General features: G+C 44.4%; 2 protein-coding genes across 3 annotated transcripts; one reads left to right on the top strand and one right to left on the bottom strand.

The window, feature by feature from the left end:
• The first annotated feature begins 7,861 nt into the window (after positions 1-7,861).
• LOC109734302 (uncharacterized) lies at positions 7,862-9,223 on the top strand. The gene has a single exon (XM_020293510.2). It carries the CDS (start codon positions 7,862-7,864, stop codon positions 9,221-9,223), a length of 1,362 nt encoding a protein of 453 aa, XP_020149099.1.
• A 1,193-nt stretch (positions 9,224-10,416) lies between these two features.
• LOC109734301 (probable small nuclear ribonucleoprotein F) lies at positions 10,417-14,154 on the bottom strand. Of its 2 annotated transcripts, none has more exons than XM_020293509.4 (5): positions 13,931-14,154; positions 12,625-12,715; positions 12,469-12,506; positions 12,274-12,338; positions 10,417-10,745 (listed from the first exon to the last, which is right to left on the bottom strand). In XM_020293509.4, the coding sequence occupies exons 1-5, from the start codon at positions 13,931-13,933 to the stop codon at positions 10,682-10,684; spliced, it is 261 nt and encodes an 86-aa protein (XP_020149098.1). In that variant the 5' UTR covers positions 13,934-14,154; the 3' UTR covers positions 10,417-10,681. The 2 variants fall into 2 exon arrangements, with proteins under 2 accessions (XP_020149098.1, XP_073357298.1); XM_073501197.1 differs by lacking the exon at positions 13,931-14,154 and adding an exon at positions 13,563-13,607.
• Between the last annotated feature and the right edge of the window lie 4,863 nt (positions 14,155-19,017).

Below are 19,017 nucleotides of genomic sequence, written 5' to 3'. Positions count from 1 at the left end.
TTGATGTAGGTATGCTTTTTTTGTCATGCATTGCTTTTTGGTGAGTGCATCAAGCTCGCCAAGATGCCTTCATATTATTGTTTCTGCCATGCTCTGTTTTCTGCCAAGTCTGAAACCTGTTAACGAAACTTGCTATGTTTACAAGGTTGCCATCATATCTTCTGGTCCTTTTTGGCTTATGGTCAGTAAGGGACTTTTGTCATATGCATTTAGTAGAACACTGCCATGCCTTGTTTTGCCATGTTAAGTTCCTGTAGCATGTTGTTTTCGTGCTCTGAACTTTGCTAGCTGATGCTGTTTTCTGCCATGTCCAGTAATTTCACGAAAGTCTGTGAACCTGTTATCTTTTGCACTTTTGCCATGCCTGTTTGAGCTTGTTATGTTGTGAACTAGCCGTAGCTCAGTGTTCATCTTTTGTCAAGCATCTCCTGTAGATTACTGTGATATCCTTTTTTGCTACGTTGGAGTGTTGTAGCATTGTTAGTTATTGCATTTTAAGTGCTATCGTGCTGTTAATCGCAAATCCGTGTCATTCTTGTTTTGCTTGCCATTTGCAAACCGTGCATCCGTTTCCGGTGATCTTTATATCGATTTCGACCGAAATCATCTCATCTTTCCAGTGGCATGCTTGGTTTACCAAGTTACTGCCTTGTTCATCATTTTCCTTCCGGAGCACGCATACGCATCGCATATCATATCTCGCATATCATACATGTTTTGCATCATGTTGCTTGTGCATTTCTCGTGATTGATTGTGGTTCTGTTGCTTGTGTTCTTGTCTTGGGTAGAGACGGGAGACGAGTTCGTGCACGAGGAACCTGTTGAGTACGCTTACGAGGATCAAGCTTTCGACAACTCTGAGAACCTTGCAGGCAAGATGACCATCCCTCGAAATCACTTCTATCTTTGCTTTGCTAGTTGTTCGTTCTATTGCCATGCCGCGCTACCCATCACTTGCTATATCATGCCTCCCATATTGCCATGTCAGCCTCTAACCATCCTTTCCTAGCAAACCGTTGTTTGGCTAAGTTACCGCTTTTGCTCAGCCCTTCTTATAGCGTTGCTAGTTGCAGGTGAAGATGAAGTTGGTTCCATGTTGGAACATGGATATGTTGGGATATCACAATATCTCTTATTTAATTAATGCATCTATATATTTGGTAAAGGGTGGAAGGCTCGGCCTTATGCCTGGTGTTTTGTTCCACTCTTGCCGCCCTAGTTTCTGTCTTACCGGTATTATGTTCCTTGAGTTTGCATTCCTTACGCGGTCGGGTGATTTATGGGACCCCCTTGACAGTTCGCCTTGAATAAAACTCCTCCAGCAAGGCCCAACATTGGTTTTACCATTTGCCACCTAAGCCTTTCCCCCGGATTTTCGCGAGCCCGAGGGTCATCTTATTTTAAACCCCCGGACCAGTGCTCCTTCGAGTGCTCGCCCAAACTGGGCGATGTCCGGCGCCCCCTGGGCAACCAGGGTCTATGCCAACCCGACGTCTTGCCCATCCGGTGTGCCCTGAGAACGAGATATGTGCAGCTCCTATCGGGATTTGTCGGCACATTCGGGTGGCTTTGCTGGTCTTGTTTTACCATTGTCGAAATGTCTTGTAAACCGGGATTCCGAGACTGATCGGGTCTTTCCGGGAGAAGGTTTATCCTTCGTTGACCGTGAGAGCTTATGATGGGCTAAGTTGGGACACCCCTGCAGGGTATTATTTTTTGAAAGCCGTGCCCGCGGTTATGAGGCAGATGGGAATTTGTTAATGTCCGGTTGTAGAGAACTTGTCACTTGACCCAATTAAAATACATCAACCGTGTGTGTAGCTGTGATGGTCTCTTCTCGGCGGAGTCCGGGAAGTGAACACAGTTTGAGTTATGAATGACGTAAGTAGGAGTTCAGGATCACTTCTTGGTCTTTACCAGATGACGACCGTTTCGTTGCTTCTCTTCTCGCTCTCTCTTGCGTATATTAGTCACCATATATGCTTATTGCTTGCTGCAGCTCCACCTCATTACTCCATCCTTCCCTATAAGCTTAAATAGTCTTGATCTCACGGGTGTGAGATTGCTGAGTCCTCGTGACTCACAGATTCTACCAAAACAGTTGCAGGTGCCGACGATGCCAGTGCAGATGATGGGATCGATCTCAAGTGGGAGTTCGATGAGGAACGTGGTCGTTACTATGTGTCTTTTCCTGATGATCAGTAGTGGAGCCCAGTTGGGACGATCGGGGATCTAGCATTTGGGGTTATCTTAATTTCATTTAGATCTTTACCGTAGTCGGTCTATGTGTGTATTTTGGATGATGTATGGATTATATTTATGTATTGTGTGAAGTGGCGATTATAAGCCAACTCTTTATCCCATTCTTGTTCATTACATGGGATTGTGTGAAGATGACCCTTCTTGCGACAAAACCACAATGCGGTTATGCCTCTAAGTCGTGCCTCGACACGTAGGAGATATAGCCGCATCGTGGGCGTTACAACGGTGGCCGCGAGCTTCATGGCGGAGCGGCCATGGGCTGCTCGGATCTGCGTGGGGTTGGAGCGAGCGACGAGATGGGGGAAAAGGTTGGCGCTAGGGTTCAGGGGTGGCGCGGGGTAGTACTTGTAGGCGGCCAGGGGGTCGGATGGCCGCCATGGACGATATGGCGGGCAGATGGCTGCCATGATCCGCCCTGCCTCCCCTCTGCACGTACAGATGTAGGGGAGAGGCCGGTCGTGGGCTTGGGGTGCACTGTGCACTTGCGGCCCAAGCTCACAATGGACCTTATCTTTTTCTCTTTTTCTTTTTCTGTCTTCTATTTCTTTTCTGTTTTGCACTTTATTTCACATACTAAATGAATTCAGTTGAACCCAATATTTAGCACATAAATATTAGGCTGTGGTTTGAGCTATCACAACAAGAGTCAAATATTTTTTAACAGTGTAGGTATTTGTTTAAATTTGAAATGTCCCAAATAAATGTTGCTGGTCCAATTTTGTATATTTTAGGGGCATTTAAATATCTCAAATGATGTTGATTTATTCTTGACAATTAGTTGGTGAATATTTGCAACCCAAAGAACATGTTTAATTTACCTTTTGAAGAATTAATAATTTGACTTGTATTTTGAATTTGAATTGAGTTTGACTTGGAACAAAGTGATGATTAGCAAAAAATAATTGAGATGACTTAGCAGTCAAGCGGGAGTTTACTGTAGCATGACAACAGGGGTGTTACACTTCAAGAATGATCTACACCAACTTTTCTTCAAGTTGGAAACGATCCGATCTAATCTTGTATGCCTCTTCATAGTGTTCATGGGATCTTGATCGTAGGCCGATTTTTTTTTTGTTTTCTACTATATTTCCCAGCATGCTTGCTCTGTGTTCAATGGAATTGGGGGGGGGGATTTGTACAGTGTATGAAAAATTGGTCCCACCAGCAGAAATATATGGAACCTCCATAAACTACAGCCCTCACCTCCAAAACGCATTCAGGGATCCAAAATACAGCGCATCTGCTAGAAGAGTTGCTCTAATCCGCGGTTCCACACTACGCACACGACTCCATCAAATAACCATTATTTCGATCTAGTCGTCCCAAATTTTGTTTTCTCGTAGTTTTCTCGAAAGGTTTTATTTCCCCTCTCGCAAGGTGACTAGGGGAACACCTTCTTTCCATCGATCTCTGTTGGCGAGTCCGTGGATTTGCCTTCTCCGCGCCTGCTGCTCCGGCTAGTAGATAGATAGGGTTTTAGTCCTCCTAGGGGCGGTACTAAGACGAATGGCGGTGTCTCTTCTTCGAATCGGTCTTCCGAGCTCTGATCCTCCTCAAATTCGTCCATTAGGACAAAATAGATGAAACTCTGGCGTAGATTCCTGCCAGCTCATTGAGGCGGCGAGGTTAGAGTTTCTCGTCGTGCATACGCGTCGACGAGATTTGGTGTCAGGTTCTTCAAATTGATTCAAGGATTCAACGGCACGACTGCGCCTTCGAGGCGTTGATCTTTAGGGGCACATGCGCGAAGACTTCCCGGCTATCATCGATAAGGTCAAGCCGGCTTCAATAGGAGCGACGACAGCGACACATCGGTGGCTCGTTCAGACGGTGGGAGTGGTCGTTTGATGATCCATGTATCTCGATACAATTTTTATCATGTTTAAGGTGATTTGTACTTCAGATAAATCTTTATAATAGATCTGACTTTTTTTTAAAGATACCATGTGTTCGTTTTGCGGCAGTGGAAAATGTGAGTGACTATGCGAGTATATCCGGCTGGAGATGATTAGTGGCCATGACGGGCGTTTGTCCACTGCGGTGGAGTAGACTGATGGATGGAGGAGCCTGACGATGGATTGCATGGAGGTGATGGATTGTTGTGACGCGATGCGAGAGGGCCTTGTCAGTGAACCGTTAGATCCCGGCCCAGAAAGCCTGGTCTGCAGGTGGCGCGGCGCGCAGCTGCCCTTCGCGCACATGGGCACCTGCAGACACCAGTTAGTGGGATCTGCTTCCTTCCTTTGTTCTTCATTATTCTTGCGGCACTCATCGGACGTGACAGTCACGCCCGTGCTCCGGAGTTGTGCGTGCCGGCAAAAAAATCGTACACTTGAGAGTATCTACAGCCGGCCGTCACAAACCGGTCTCAAACGCCCGGTCGGCCGGTCACTAACAGGTCACGAAAATTTAATTATACGGACGTCTTAAACAGATCTTAAATGTTCGTGCTGACCGACACCCCTCATATCTAGCCTAAATATGAGGCGGATATGGGGTATCCAGGTGCATCCGCCATGTAGGACTGACGTCGGAGTCCCACGTAGAATCGTCCGAAAACCCGGCGGTCCAACGGATATCTCCTCCGGTGGGAGGGTTTGAACGATGCGTGGCGCCGGTTCGACTCGCCGCCCAGGGCCAAATCCGGCTATTTAAGCCGGCCGACATCCCCCAACTCTAGCCCATCCACCTCCTCCCTCTCTGCGCCGTCAACCCGAGCCCATCCACCTCCTCTCCCGCTCCGGCGCTCTTCCCACGTTCTCCGGCTTCGCCATGGTCCGGAAGAAGATAACCACCTACGTCATGCTCACACCGAAGCACCGATACGAGATCAAGCAGGAGATCCGGGCGAGGCGCGCCACCCGCATTGCTGTTGGGCTGCCTTCGGACTCACCAGAGCCGGAGGAGGACGAGCACACGGAGGAGGACGAGGGAAAGGAGCAGCAGTCGGCTCCGATGGAGGACGACGAGGAGGCGAAGCAGCCGGAGCAAGACCTGGCGCCGGCTCTGGACTTCAACATGGAGCGGGCGGAGGCGGAGTTCACCGTCGCCCAAGCGGACGAGATGGCGGAGCAGCAGGCCATCCTGGAGTCCATCCAGGATGAGGCCTATGCGGAGGCCAACCGGCGATTCATCCGGCAGGACGGGCGGCGACCGATGCCCTCTTCGATGAGGTCGAAGCGGAGATGGATGCGCAGGCCGCCGCGGAGGAGCTAGAGGAGCCGCGAGAGCCGGAGCTGCGGCTGCCGCCCATGTACCCGGTGTCGGGCATGGAGATAGTGGACATCTTCGACGAGGACTAGACTAGTTGATCTACGTGGTACGTAGGATTTGTTTTTCTTTTGCATGTTTTTCTATGGATTTAAGATTTGTACTATGAGATATTCAAATGCAGACGAGGAAATTTGATGCTTGACTGGTCAGTGTCTGCGGACGTGTCAGACGCGTCTGGAGCTCTGGATTTGACTACCCGGCTGTAGATGCTCTGAGAACAGAACGGGAGAAACAGAGCTCGAAAATGGAGCCGGAAATCAAGCAGTGCACTGGAGGCAGAGGCCAGAGGGACAAGCTGCGCTGGTTGGGCTGCATGCCTTGGCTTCGGTGTACAAGGGGGCTGTCGAATTATAGAAACCGACTGCAAGGGGCTAGAGAACGAGCTGCGAGATGGGTCTCAGAACAGGTCTCAGGCATTTTCTCTGATTCTTGACATCAAATCAGCCCTCGTAGGTTTTGTCAGCCACAAAATCACCCATGTTGGAAGGGGGCGAAACACTCTGGCCCATGAACTAGCCACGGAAGCAAGGATCAACGGAGATCAGCGCATGACGGCCAAAGTCCCTGATAGATTAAAGAAGTTAATGCATTCGGAATGTTATGTAATCCCCCACTGGAGTAAGCTTGTTTACTGTAGTGCTAAAAAAAATGGAGCCGGGAAGGGCGAGAACCCGCCGACCTTTTTTTTTTTTGAGACAAGAACCTGCCGACCTGGTGGCTCGGCGGAGATCAGCTGCTTTCGGGCCGACCCATTCTACTTACCTGCTTGCGCCGAAAACAAGCCCAGTGGATGGCCCTCAGGGGTTCCGGCCTGCACGGGAGCCAAACCGACATTTCGGCCCAGGGTAAACTTCGGACCGGGCCGTTGTCCCTCTCGGATGGCGAATCCGCTATGTGTCGCGTTCTGCGGCAAAGTGTCGAGCGAACGCATAGAGGGAGTCCGAAATGAGCCGGCCCAGTAGTGCACTGTATCGGAAAATCGAAAAAAACAAAATTAAAACATGCGAGCCCCTGCACGGAATCGAACACATGATCTCAAGTGGAAGCGCACGCGACGTTTGCCAACAGATCACACAATTGCTGAGATATACGGAGCGCAGAGTATTAGAACTATCTACTCCTAAAGACATATTGTAGATAAGTAAAATGATACTGTATGAGCATTGTAGCTGATGCATTTTTTAAAACCGAACACTTTTCAAAATTTGAATTGTTTTTAAAGCACTGTAGCTAATGCATTTTGTAAAGCACGAACATTTTTTGAATTTTGAGAACAAATTTTGAAACAGAGAACAATTTCGAAAAATCCTGAACAAATTTGGAAGCGTGAATTTGTTTTGAATACATGAACAAAAAATTAAGATCCGGTACATTTTCTGAATTTCAAAAGTTTTGAACTTTTTTGTGTAATGAGAACAATGTTTGAATATTGAGAACTTTTTTTGAAAATAAGAACGTTTTGGAATTTATGAACAATTTGGTAAAGCACGAACATTTTTTGAATCTTGAGAACAAATTTAGAAACGGAGAACAAATTTCGAAGCACGAACAATTTTTTAAAGCATGAACATTTTTTGAATCTTGAGAACAAATTTTGAAATGGAGAACAATTTTGAAAAATCCCGAACAAATTTGGAAGCACGAACATTTTTTGAATATGTGAACAAAAAATTGAAATCCAGTACGTTTTCTGAATTTTGAAAGTTTTGAACTTTTTTTTCTAACGAGAACAATTTTTGAATTTTGAGAACATTTTTCAAAAACTGGACCTTTTTTCGAGACGCGAACGAAATTCAAAATTTTCTATGTTATTTTAAAAAGAGAAGAAAAGAAAAAGAAATAAAAAACCAAAGAAAGAAAACAAACAGAAAAAAGAAAAAGAAAAAAGAAACAGAAATAACTAAAAACGAAAAAGAAGAAGAAAAAACAAAAAAAAACCCGGTTCAAGAACCTTCTGGAAGGTTCCCAAAACCAGCCAGGAACCACCCAGAAGGTTCCCAAAACCGGAAACCGATCCTACCTAAAAAACCGCTAACTGGGCCGGCCCGTTCACTACCGAACATATGCGGTAGGTCGACTACTTGCCGCAGAATGCGGCGAATAGGGATTTCCATGTTGCGATCCGTGTCCAGCGTTGTGGAACTTGGAAGTAGTCCAGTCACTGCTCCAACCGTTCAAACGCCTCCGACCGCTCCCTTGCCGCCATCTCCGACACCTCCCGCACCACGCACGCGCCGTATAAATAAGCGCCAACCTCCGTCACTGATCCTTAACCCTCTCAGTCTCACTGCATGCGAGACTAGCCAGCCGATCCCAAGACCCGATCATGGCCAATCCCCCCTTCCTGCTCACGCTCGCCGCCGCCCTCCTGCTCCTCCCGGCGGCGCCGGCCAGCGCCGCCGCCGCGCCCGCGCTCTTCGACATCGTCAAGATCCTGTCCTGCTTCCCCGAGTTCAGCGACTTCACCTGCATGCTAGTCGACACGGGAGTGGCCCGCTCCATCAACGCCCAGAAGAAGGTCACCGTGCTCGCCGCCAGCAACGCCGGCCTCCCCACCGCCGCCCTCCGCCGCCTCCCGCACCCGCTCCTCGGCGACCTCCTCTCGCTCCACGTCGTCCTCGACTACCTCGACCCGGAGAAGCTCGACGCGCTGCGGCTTGGGCGCACGGGCAAGGGCTCCAAGGTCACCACGCTGCTGCCGGGAGACGAGCTGAAGCTCCTCCGCGTCGCTGGCGGCGAGAAGGGCCGCATCACCTTCTCCTACGCCGGGCCCATCGGGACCGGGCCGCAGCCGCTGAATGCGACGCTCCTCAGGGTCGTCACCTCGCAGGCGTTCAACGTCATGGTGCTCCAGGTGAGCGGCCTCGTCCTCCCGGGGATGATGCCCGCCACGACCGCCTCCGCATTCGACGTAACCAAGATCCTCTCCTCCTTCCCGGAGTACAGCGCCTTCAGCTCCCTACTCACCCAGACCGGGCTTGCGCGCGCCATCAACGAGCACCCCATTGTCACCATCCTCGCCGTCAACAACACCGCTCTCTCCAACGAGCTCCAAGGCCTGCCGCGCCTCCCTCTGCCGGCGCTCGCCGACCTGCTCGCGCTCCACGCAGTCCTCGACTTCCTCGACCCGGAGAGGCTCGACGCGCTGCGCCAGGGCCGAACGGGCGACGGATCGATCGTCACGACGATGCTCCAGGGGACCGGAGCCGGCGCGCGGGGCCGCGGCGTCGGGTTCGTCCGCGTGTCCGGAGGCGACACCGGCCGCATCACGTTCTCCTCTGGCGCGCCGGGCGGGGGCGCGCGACGCAACTCCACGCTCGTCAAGGTCGTCACCTCGCAGGCGTTCAGCGTGCTGGTGCTCCAGGTGAGCGACCTCATCCTCCCGCCTGGCCTCGCCGTCGCGCCCGCACCCGGACCGCAGAGGCCGAGGGCTAGGCACATGTCGCTGCCTCCCACCCCGGCGCCAGCGCCGATGCAGCAGGTCCCGTCCCCGGGCATGCCGGAGCCTGAACCGGAAGTGCCGGACACCACGCCGCCACCATCGACGGTCATCCCGATACCAAGTGTGCACGGCGGCGTGGCGGCCAAGATACCAGAAGCCGCGGCCGGACGCGGAGCGGTGGGGAGCTGGTGGAGCGGTGCCGGTGCGGCGTTGGGGATCATGGCCTGCCTGCTTGGGCGTTTGTAATGGCTAGGGCAGTTTTTGCTAGGGTGATGTTTGGCTTAGCTTCGATCCAGTTTATTCTTTCAGTTTCTTTTCTGTTCAGTGGTTAGTTTGGACAGCATCATGCAGTTCTCCATTTGTTTAGATAAAGATAATGGGTGTATTTGGGACGTAATGTGTTATGTGATGATCCATTTTGTACCAGGGGTTTGCTAGGTCTGAGTGGACTGAGATTTTCTTAAGTCTCAATCAATTCAGAAAAGAAAGAAAATACAACTTGCACTTCTTCACTAAACTAAAGTTGCATTTTCCTAGATCGATTGAGAAACCTTTATGCTGATGAAGAACAAAGTGGTGATAGATTTTACATTTTCTTGTTTGCTACTTCTTCTGTCTCAGAATGTAAGACTTTTTTTGACAGGAGGGACTATTAACAAGCTGCCTAAAAAAATTTGTGTGCAAGTCAGCAGTCAGCCAATCCTCACTCGACGGCTCTGTCCTTGTTTAGGAAAAAGCCAAACCACTGGCAGATGGATCTTTTTTTTCTACCTTGATTTTGCAGAGAGGAAGATGAAGGCAGAGGAGGCATTGTCGGTCGGATTAAATAGCAACCTCGGTAGAGGCGAGGCAACGACGAGAGAAAAGTTGGGCGGCTGGAGGAGGAAAAAAGGGTTCTTATATAGTCGACTTACACGAGAAAAAGGGGTTCTTATATATAGTCGACTTGCACTAAAAGAATTTATCGCAATGACTTGCATAGTCAACCTCTTAGGCCCTGTTCAGGTCACCATTTTCGTTTTAAATACATCCGTAAAGAATACATGCCTCGGTCTGCCGTTTTGTTTCCGGCCAAGAATTGCTCAAAGAAAGGTGCAAATAAGCCATTTTATTCGATTACAGATGATGTACACCTGTAATCGGAACACCTCCGTATTATTTTACAACCATCCCAAGCGCGGCCTTACATTTCTCAAGCCAAACATGGAATGGTGCAAGTAGAACCCTGAACTATTGAAATCCTGCTCTAGTTTGGCATGTTGTCCCAAGCATGGAATGCACTATCTATTGCCTCATATCAAACACCCCAACAAATTGACAATTTGGATGTTTGCTTTGAATAATAACCTCATCACAGATCGTTTGTCTATAATACCGAAGTGGCTATTGATGAAGAAATGATATACCTCAAACCAAACCAATGAGGTAGGAACGGAGGGTCAATTCGGCATATAGTTTCCAAAACCAGGCATGCCAAAATAGAATTGCTGAAGAAATTCAGTACTTCTAACACTCAGCAAGGACGATAGCACCATCCAGACGATTGAAAACTGAAAAATCTGGTCACCACTACAACCAAACATGTAGATAGCATGGGAGCAGGTAAATCGTACATCCTGCATCAATGGAGAGACAACATCTGAAACGGGACTAGATTGGCACGTTCATGTCAGATATCTACGCGTGACAGCGGTCCATGTCTTCTCACGCTGCATCCTCTATCTCGGTATCCTCTGGAACGCCACGCATATACATAACATTGTTGCACCTGTTGACCAAGGAAAGAACACACCATGAGGGACAACTGGGTACCAAATGTCACAATTTGATCAAGGAATATATGATGCAAGTGCAGACATCAAATATGGAATCAGCCGTTATCGGCATGTAATTTCCGTGAACTGAATACACACAATGATTCTATTTCATCAAACAACAATAAAACATGAGAGCTGCTATACGTATGAGAAATTCTGGTCCGATCTTTGTACAACACCTACCATCAGTCATCCATCACATTATTAGTTTAAGCTAGATGGTCCGATCGCATATTGTACAAGCATCCGACTCTAAACCGTCGGACGTGCAGTACTTCCGGTAAAATTTAGAACACATAGTGGTAGATGCATGCTTTAGGCCTTGTACAATGCAAGGTGCTTGAGGTGCTTAAAAAAATAAACCAGTGTTTCTTTAAGCACCGGTGCTTATTTGGAGAGGGTAGACGCTTAATTAGGCATCCCTCCTGCGGAAATAGGCACTGGTGCTTCAGAAAAAACCCGGGTTATTTTTCTAAGCACTTCCCTAAGCAGTTAGCATTGTACAAGGCCTTAGCAGGGATAGCTCGTCAAGTACATAGGTATCTTTAAATCCAGTAAGCTCCCTAGGGGTTGGAGCTCTCACATTCAATTGAGGTGTACAATTTTCTGATTGTGCTGTTGATTTTGACTGGGTCATTCGCCTGCTGGGGCCCTTTGGTCAGGCAGGGGATCTTTCTCCCAATGATCTCTCCCGTATCCCCAGTTCCCCACCTGCCCGTCCTCATGTCCTTCGTGCGGGTAGAAGGGAAAAGCTTTGGGAACTGTTGGGTCAAGACCTCAAGGGGGTGGTGTTGTTCACACAATTACCACGCCCAGCATCCCTCTTGCCAAATCCAACTATCGATGATGGTGATCTACTTTAGCAACCGCACCTCTATGCTCCTCTCAACGTCTCGCTACAGATTCTCGCCATCTCATAGCCTTCTCGCCATCACTCACACCACCGAGACTAGTCCTAGGTCATGCTCTTTGGCTCGACGGTATCGCTGGCCTCCATGCTGGTCATGATGCCGCACTGCCAGAATGATTGTACGCCCGGGATGACGGCCTCGCTTGGTGCTTGGTTGAGGGCAGTGGTGGCTCATGCATACCACCCTGCAGAGGTGTACTGCATCAGGTAAGTATTCGCCTTCCCATCCCTCTACATCTGTTCCCTAGCACACTCCGTTGTTGCCCCAATTTCTACTCTGGCGATAGTTGTTTCACAGTCTGGACATATCGAGATTGGCTTAAGCAACGTGTACGGTGTACCAAGTGTTCGATGTTTCTCCCCAATGGGATGGTTTACTCCCTGGGTTGCTATAAGCTAAAGTTGATGGTAAATATGTGGTGCTAAGTTATTTATTGTTCAACTGTATGAAAATATTTATCCTTGAGGAGATGCGGAACCATATGAGTTGTTCTGATTCAAGGCCATGCATATCCTCTAGTACAGGACTAATTCACACTAGCAAGGTAAAGATGATCATAAATTGTTACCTTATCAGTATATCTCCAAGGTTTCCAGAGAATTGTCCATCAATATACTCCTCTGTATCAGCAAGCTGCAAGCAGTAGGAAAGACAGTAACAAAATTAAAAATGTTGATCCATCACAAGGCACTGATAATGTTTAATTTTGACATGCTGATCCATCACAGCTTTAATAATGCAGAAAAACAAAAAAAAGTAGTACCTGCAGATTCATGTAAGAGTCCACAGAAACAAGGTACCCTGGGGATGAAAGTATTGTCAGTCATCATTACTGAAGACAAGGGGGTTCTGGGAAATAAAGTACATACACTAAACAAGGAAATAATAGAAGTGGAAATAAGAAAAGGGCACATATTACCTTTGTACTCCATACCCCACTTCAGTTTGACAATAACAGACTTCCCTGTCAGGTTGTTCAGGAAAGGCTTCGGGTTAACTGGTACAGTGGCCTGCAAAAAGTATGAACCCGTTAGGAAGTGAACCATGAGGTCATATTTCATTGTTGATGGAGTAGATATGACAACATAGGAACATTTCATTGCTTTGACTTCTTTGTTATCAGTAAATTCCATTTATCAACTGCATGATAGTTTTTCAACACGAAAAGCTTACAATTATATAATAAAACATGGAAGATTTTCGACGTTCCACTTAAATTAAATGTCAGAAATACACATCATGATCTTTTTACAGTAAAAGTCAGGTATTCTGAATCAATTGTCCATATCTAATCATATTTCTTTTGCACTAATAGCAACTAAAAAATGGTTATGCTAGCTCATTAGCAAACAAAAGTGCCTGAATATCAAGATCACTAGAAATTTCATGACTTAAGTTCAAAATTTGGAGCGAACACTCTAGCAAAATCTGAAGTCAAATCTGGGTGCATCTTTGGATTGGCAACCAAGCTACACAACTGATGCTACTAGAAATGATAAGCTAAGGATATCACTTGGTCAACGTGGGTCAACATGGACAAGGTAGTGATGATCGAGATCACAATCACTTGAAATGGCAAATTGGCATCCATAACAAGAAAGGAAGGTGCAACAAGATCACTAACGGAAAAAAAAATCAAGATGTGTTGCCGCTACTTCATAATGCAAGTGAAAATTTATCTTAAAGTGAATATAAGGGTATTCTTTTCCCCTCTTACCCTTCTAAAGATCCATTCAGAGCACGGATAGATCATTCCTTTCCCGGGTTGTACGAACTTAAGATTTCTATTCTTCTTTTGCGAGTTTTTAAAAAAAGAGGTTCATATCAAACGCTGGATGTGAAGAAGCTTCATCATACTTGAGTGACTAGAAGTGGTGTTGGGGACATTACAAGCTCTGTTGCATGGACACGAACACCTAACACGAGGATTCGGCATTTAGAATAATTGGCAACAAGGGTATAATACGTAATCTACTACCCATATGTTTATGATAAACTGAAACAACATAGCTGCAAACATGGAAGTGAATAGTAAATGTGACCGTCGGCAGTAAATGTATAGTCCATGAAAAGGCTAGGGTTTCGGAGAAGATTAAGAGTAAAATATCAACCAACTTGTCCAATCTGCAATCGACCAACTTCTCCAATCTACAGCAGGATAACCTAGTGTTCAAGCGGGTACTTCACTTTCAATTTGGTGAGGAAGGCGAGGGCAAGGAACTCACCATGGCTAGGGAGGGCCGCTACGCTGGTTCGACCGGTCGCCGTAGATCTGCTGATGCTTAAGAGGGATGGCTAGGAGGATGCGGTGGTGGCCTATCTGGTAGAGACGGCGGTTGGGTTGGCAGCCGGCCGTAGAGAAGCGAGGTCGCCGTCGGTGGAGGCGGGAGGGCGGAGCAGCGGCAGAGAAAGTGCCGGCTACTGACAAGGGAGGTTCAGTAGGTTCATGGGCCTTTTGATGTCTTCCGCCCTGGTGGACTAGCTTATTATGGGCCAGGTCGAGTCTAGCGCGACTTGTTAATTTGAAGCCAAAATTTAAGCGAAATTATTAATTAAAAAGTACTCTTTGCAGAGATCACCCTCCCATAGATTCATTTTATTCAAAACATTTTCTTTCTTCAACCATCCGTCCAAATTTCGAACCGTTTTCATTGTTGGATTCGTCGCGTTGATAGGTTTCGATAAACTTTTTTCATGGAAAAAAGAACCGGGAGTACGGTTTTTTTCCTTTTCGAACAGGCACGATTGTGCCTCTTGCGAAAGCAAATTCATGCCTCCACGAGAAGTAAATCCGTGTCTCTCATGAAAGGAAAAAAGAAAACATATTTTTTTTTTCATTTTCGAGGTACGACTGTGCCCTTGTAATCGTAAAAAAGTGGGTTTTTTAGTGCTGGGCCTAGCAAAAGAGAAGCAAATCCATACCTAGAAGTAAATCCGTGGCTTTCGCGAAAGAAAGAAAAAGAAAACGCATTTTCCCTTTCTGAGAGGCATGACTGTGCCTTTCGCACGCATTTTCCCTTTCTGAGAGGCATGATTGTGCCTTTCGCCGAAGTAAATCCGTGCCTTGTGCCTCTTGCCGAAGCAAATCCGTGCCTTCATGAGAAGTAAATTCGTGCCTCTCGCGGAAGCAAATCTGTGCCTTCATGGGAACTAAATTTGTGCCTCTCGCGAAAGGAAAAAAATGTGTTTCCCCCTTTTCCAAAAGGCACAATTGTGCCTCTCGCGGAAGCAAAATCCATGCCTCCACTAGAAGTAAATTTATGCCTCTAGCAGGAGAAAAAAACTTTTTTTCCTTTTCTGATAGGATCGCTATGCCTCACACGGAAGGGGGGAAAAAGTGTTTCTTTACAATATTTTTTTAATCCAAGACCTAAGAAAAATCACGGGAAAACTGGAAAGCCAAAAAAAACAAAAAAATCATCTAAAAGCCGAAAACGCGTATAAATTATTTTCGGAGGAAGCGCCCAAAGTGCGACACATGACAACGCGCTCCCAGCCCACCTAAAGTGACCCTCGTGGGGCTCCCAAAGAAGTACCCGCTGATTTGTTCCTCTCGAATTTAAGTGCATGATTAAAGTGCAAAATTTGGCGCTAACCTCCAGCAAAATTAATATGGGAGCTCCTATTCCCCGACCAGTGTGGTGGAAAGGGAGCAAATGCACGCTAGGGCTATAGTTCACTTATCGCGAGAAGTACATGCGGCTCGCCTCAAGATTTTCCCCCTTGCATAGTTATTCGTCTAGCCTGTTTCATTGCATTGTTTTTCTTTTGCTGCTCACTCGGGATTGGTTTCTTTTTTTTCTTTCTTTGGTTTTCATCGGTTCTTTTCTTTTATGTTTCTCTACTGGTTTTTCCGTTTTTCTTTGTTTTTCCTTTTTTCTTCCTCTTTGAATTTCACCAGTTTTATTCATTTTTAATGTTTCTCTACAGGGTGTCTACTGTTTTATTTTCCCCTTTTTCTTTTTCTTCTTTCTTTGGTTTTCCTTGTTTTCTTCATTGTCTATGTTTCTCTATTGTTTTCTTTTGGCCCTTTTCTTTTGGTTTTGCTTTTTTAATACATGTCTGTTTTCTTTCAATACATATTGTAAACTTTTTCGTATACATCAGGATATTTAGTACACACTTAATATTTATTAAATACACGATCAACATTTATTCAATTACATGTTTTTATGTCTACTTTTTGGTGTTTTTTTTGTAAACATAAGAAATTCTTTCTATGCATGTTTGACATCTTTTAAATACATACTTAACATTTCTAACAATATACATTTTGATATCTACTTTTTTCACACACCATGTACATTTTTTGTGTACATCAATTCAATTTTTCCATACATTAGGAAAATTGTTTCATACACATATATTTTTTGCATACATCACGAACAAAATTTTATACATATTTATATTTTCTTAAATATATGTTTTGATGTCTAATTTTTTCAACACATGACTACATTTTTTGTGCACATTGTTCATTTTTTGTGTAAAGGATAAATAATGTTTATACATGTTTAAGATTTTTTTAAAATACATGATTATTTTTTAAAAATATAAGTTTTGGTGCCTAATTTTATTCATACATAGTCTACATTTTTTGTATACATACCGAACATTTTTATACAGGTTTAACATTTTTCAAATACATTATTAATATGTTTTTTGAACATATGTTTTGATGTCTACTTTTTCATAAACATTGTACATCTTTCATATACGCTTGAGACAATTTTGGTACCTTTTTAATTTAATATAAATATATGATTAATATTATTTTTCAAGTTTATATTTTAATGACTACTTTTTTGCATACATGTAGACATTTTTTGTGTACATCAAAAACATTTATATATATATTTAACTTTTTCAACTACATGATTAAAAAAATGCATGATGAACACTTTAAAAAGGGGGAAATGATAAATTAGAATTATAAAATTGGAAACATAAAAAAAAATAAACGCAGAACAGAAGAACACAAAAATGAAAAAAAGGGGGGAATAGAAAATTGGAAGAATAAAAGAAACAAGCTTTTGCACACTGGCTCGTGGCAAAAACGTGAGGCGCTTGGGTCCGACCCATTGTCGGGCGCTACAAGCGACACCATAGTCCGAAGCGTTGGGAGCTCCTAAGGCCTTGTACAATGCTAGATGATTAGGGAGGAGTTTAGAAAAATAAACCGAGTTTATCTGAAGCATTTGTGCCTATTTCTACAGAAGAGACGCCTAATTAAGCGTTTATCATGTACAAATAAGCACTGATGCTTAAGAAAAGGCTGGTTTATTTCTCTAAGCACCTTGCATTATATAAGGCCTAATCGGGGCTTTATGCGCCAGTTCACGAGCTGGCGCTCACTAGCCACTCATAGTAGGCCGGCTGACGACACGCAGAGCAGCAAAAACGTATATATAGCAAAAAAAACCTAAATTTTGCTCCCGCAAGTAATCGACCTCGCCCCTTTTAGCTTCAGTGCAGGTTGGCTAATCACTAGAAGCACAAGGTGTTACTGTGAGATTCCAGCGCAAACTTTTTAAAAACACTGTAGCAGCACTATTTACGGCACAGCAATTTTATAAAATCGTGATTTTTTGGAGAAAACAGTGTGAACAAAATTGAAAAGCTCACAGATTTAAAAAATCACGAAGTTAAAAAAAAGTTCATGTAACAAAAAAAGTTTTACGAATTTGAAAAAGTTCATCAATTTTAAAAAAATATCAAAATTTGAAAAAAATTCATAAATTTTTAAATAAAGTTAACAAACTAAAAAAAATGTTCAACAAGTTTGAAAATTTTCATCAGTTTTCGTAAAAAGATCACAAATTTAAAAAACAATTCAATGGTTTTGAAAAATATCAAATTTGGAAAAAGTTCATCGAACTTGAAAATTTTCATCGAATTTGATAAAAAAGGTCATCTATGTTGGAAAAAAAAGGTCATTGATTTAAAAAAAAGGTTCAACAACTTTGAAAGAAGTTCATTCAGTTTAGAAAAGAAAAAGAATAAAAAACCAAACAAAAAAGAAAAAGAAAAAAGAAAAGAAAAAGACATACTAAAAAAAGAGTTCGAAGAAGATGTAATAGAGCACACGAGGTGAGGCCGGTGGGGGTGGTTAGTGTAGGGTGCGAACGACCAGGAGGTCGCTAGTTCGAAAACCAACACACCCTCACGCGCCCGTTTGCGAAAACAATAGGAACGGGCTCCAAATATGATCCTCCCGAAACTCTATTATTGTCTAAAAAAAAACAAGTATGATTCGCTATTAGCGATATTGAAATATGTTCGCGGATGAAAAATCATTAATTTGAAATATTTTGAAGACTTAAAAAACATGGTTTTCAAAAAATGTTCATAATGTTGAAGATATCCATGGTTTGGAAAAGAATTCAAGATTTCAAAAATTGCTCACGAATTCAAAAATGTTTACGGATAAAAAAAATACTCACGTGTTCAGAAAATATTTGAGATTTCAAAAAAAATTGCACGGTTTCGAAACATGTTCAAGATCAATTTATTTTTATTTCAAAATTTGTTCACAAATTAAAAAATATTTGCTAATTTTGAAAAAATAATGAATTCGAAAAATATTTGCTATTTCAAAAATGTTCATGAATACAAAAATGGTTGAGAATTAAAAAATTATTAGCTAAGTCAAAAATCAAAAATTCATGATATTTATAAATTTCAAAAAAATGCAACTACAAAAAATGTTTCATTTCATAAAAGATATGACTTCAAAAACATATTCGTGGATTCCAAAAATGTTTGCTATCTCAGATAATGTTCGCGAATACAAAAATGGTTCGAGAATTCTGAAAATGCTCGCGAATGAAAGTAAAAGAATGAAAATGGAAAACCATAAACAAACAAAAGATACAAACAGAAAGAAAAAAGAGTCTGGGAAGGTTCTAGAATATTCCGAAAACCAGAATAGGGAGTTGTCCAAAAAATGCCTACATCGGCCGACCCAATATTTGTGCCTAGCGAATCATAGCGGCATGCGTTCGCCTACCACCCGACGACCCGCGCGATAAATAGGACTGGCCCTCTAGCACATGTCATAGGTAATGTATCATTGTGGCTACGCACCAGGAGTGTGGAGCTACAGGGTGGACAAGGTGGGCAGTTGGATTTCAGACCAGCATGTATATTAGTGATTGTAAGATGGACCGGACCTTATAAAGAGAAAGGAAAGGGAGATGGGCTGAAAGAAAAAATAACAAAGCCCAACAAGCACCTCCTATTCGTCCCTGTCATTCCACACGGGAGCTCCTATACGACACATTCTGCGTCAAAGTGTCGGGCGTTCGCACAG

The sequence above is a fragment of the Aegilops tauschii genome, chromosome 6, assembly GCF_002575655.3.
Source record: "Aegilops tauschii subsp. strangulata cultivar AL8/78 chromosome 6, Aet v6.0, whole genome shotgun sequence".
Lineage (NCBI taxonomy): Eukaryota > Viridiplantae > Streptophyta > Magnoliopsida > Poales > Poaceae > Aegilops > Aegilops tauschii.
This window is presented reverse-complemented; position numbering and strand designations above follow the sequence as displayed.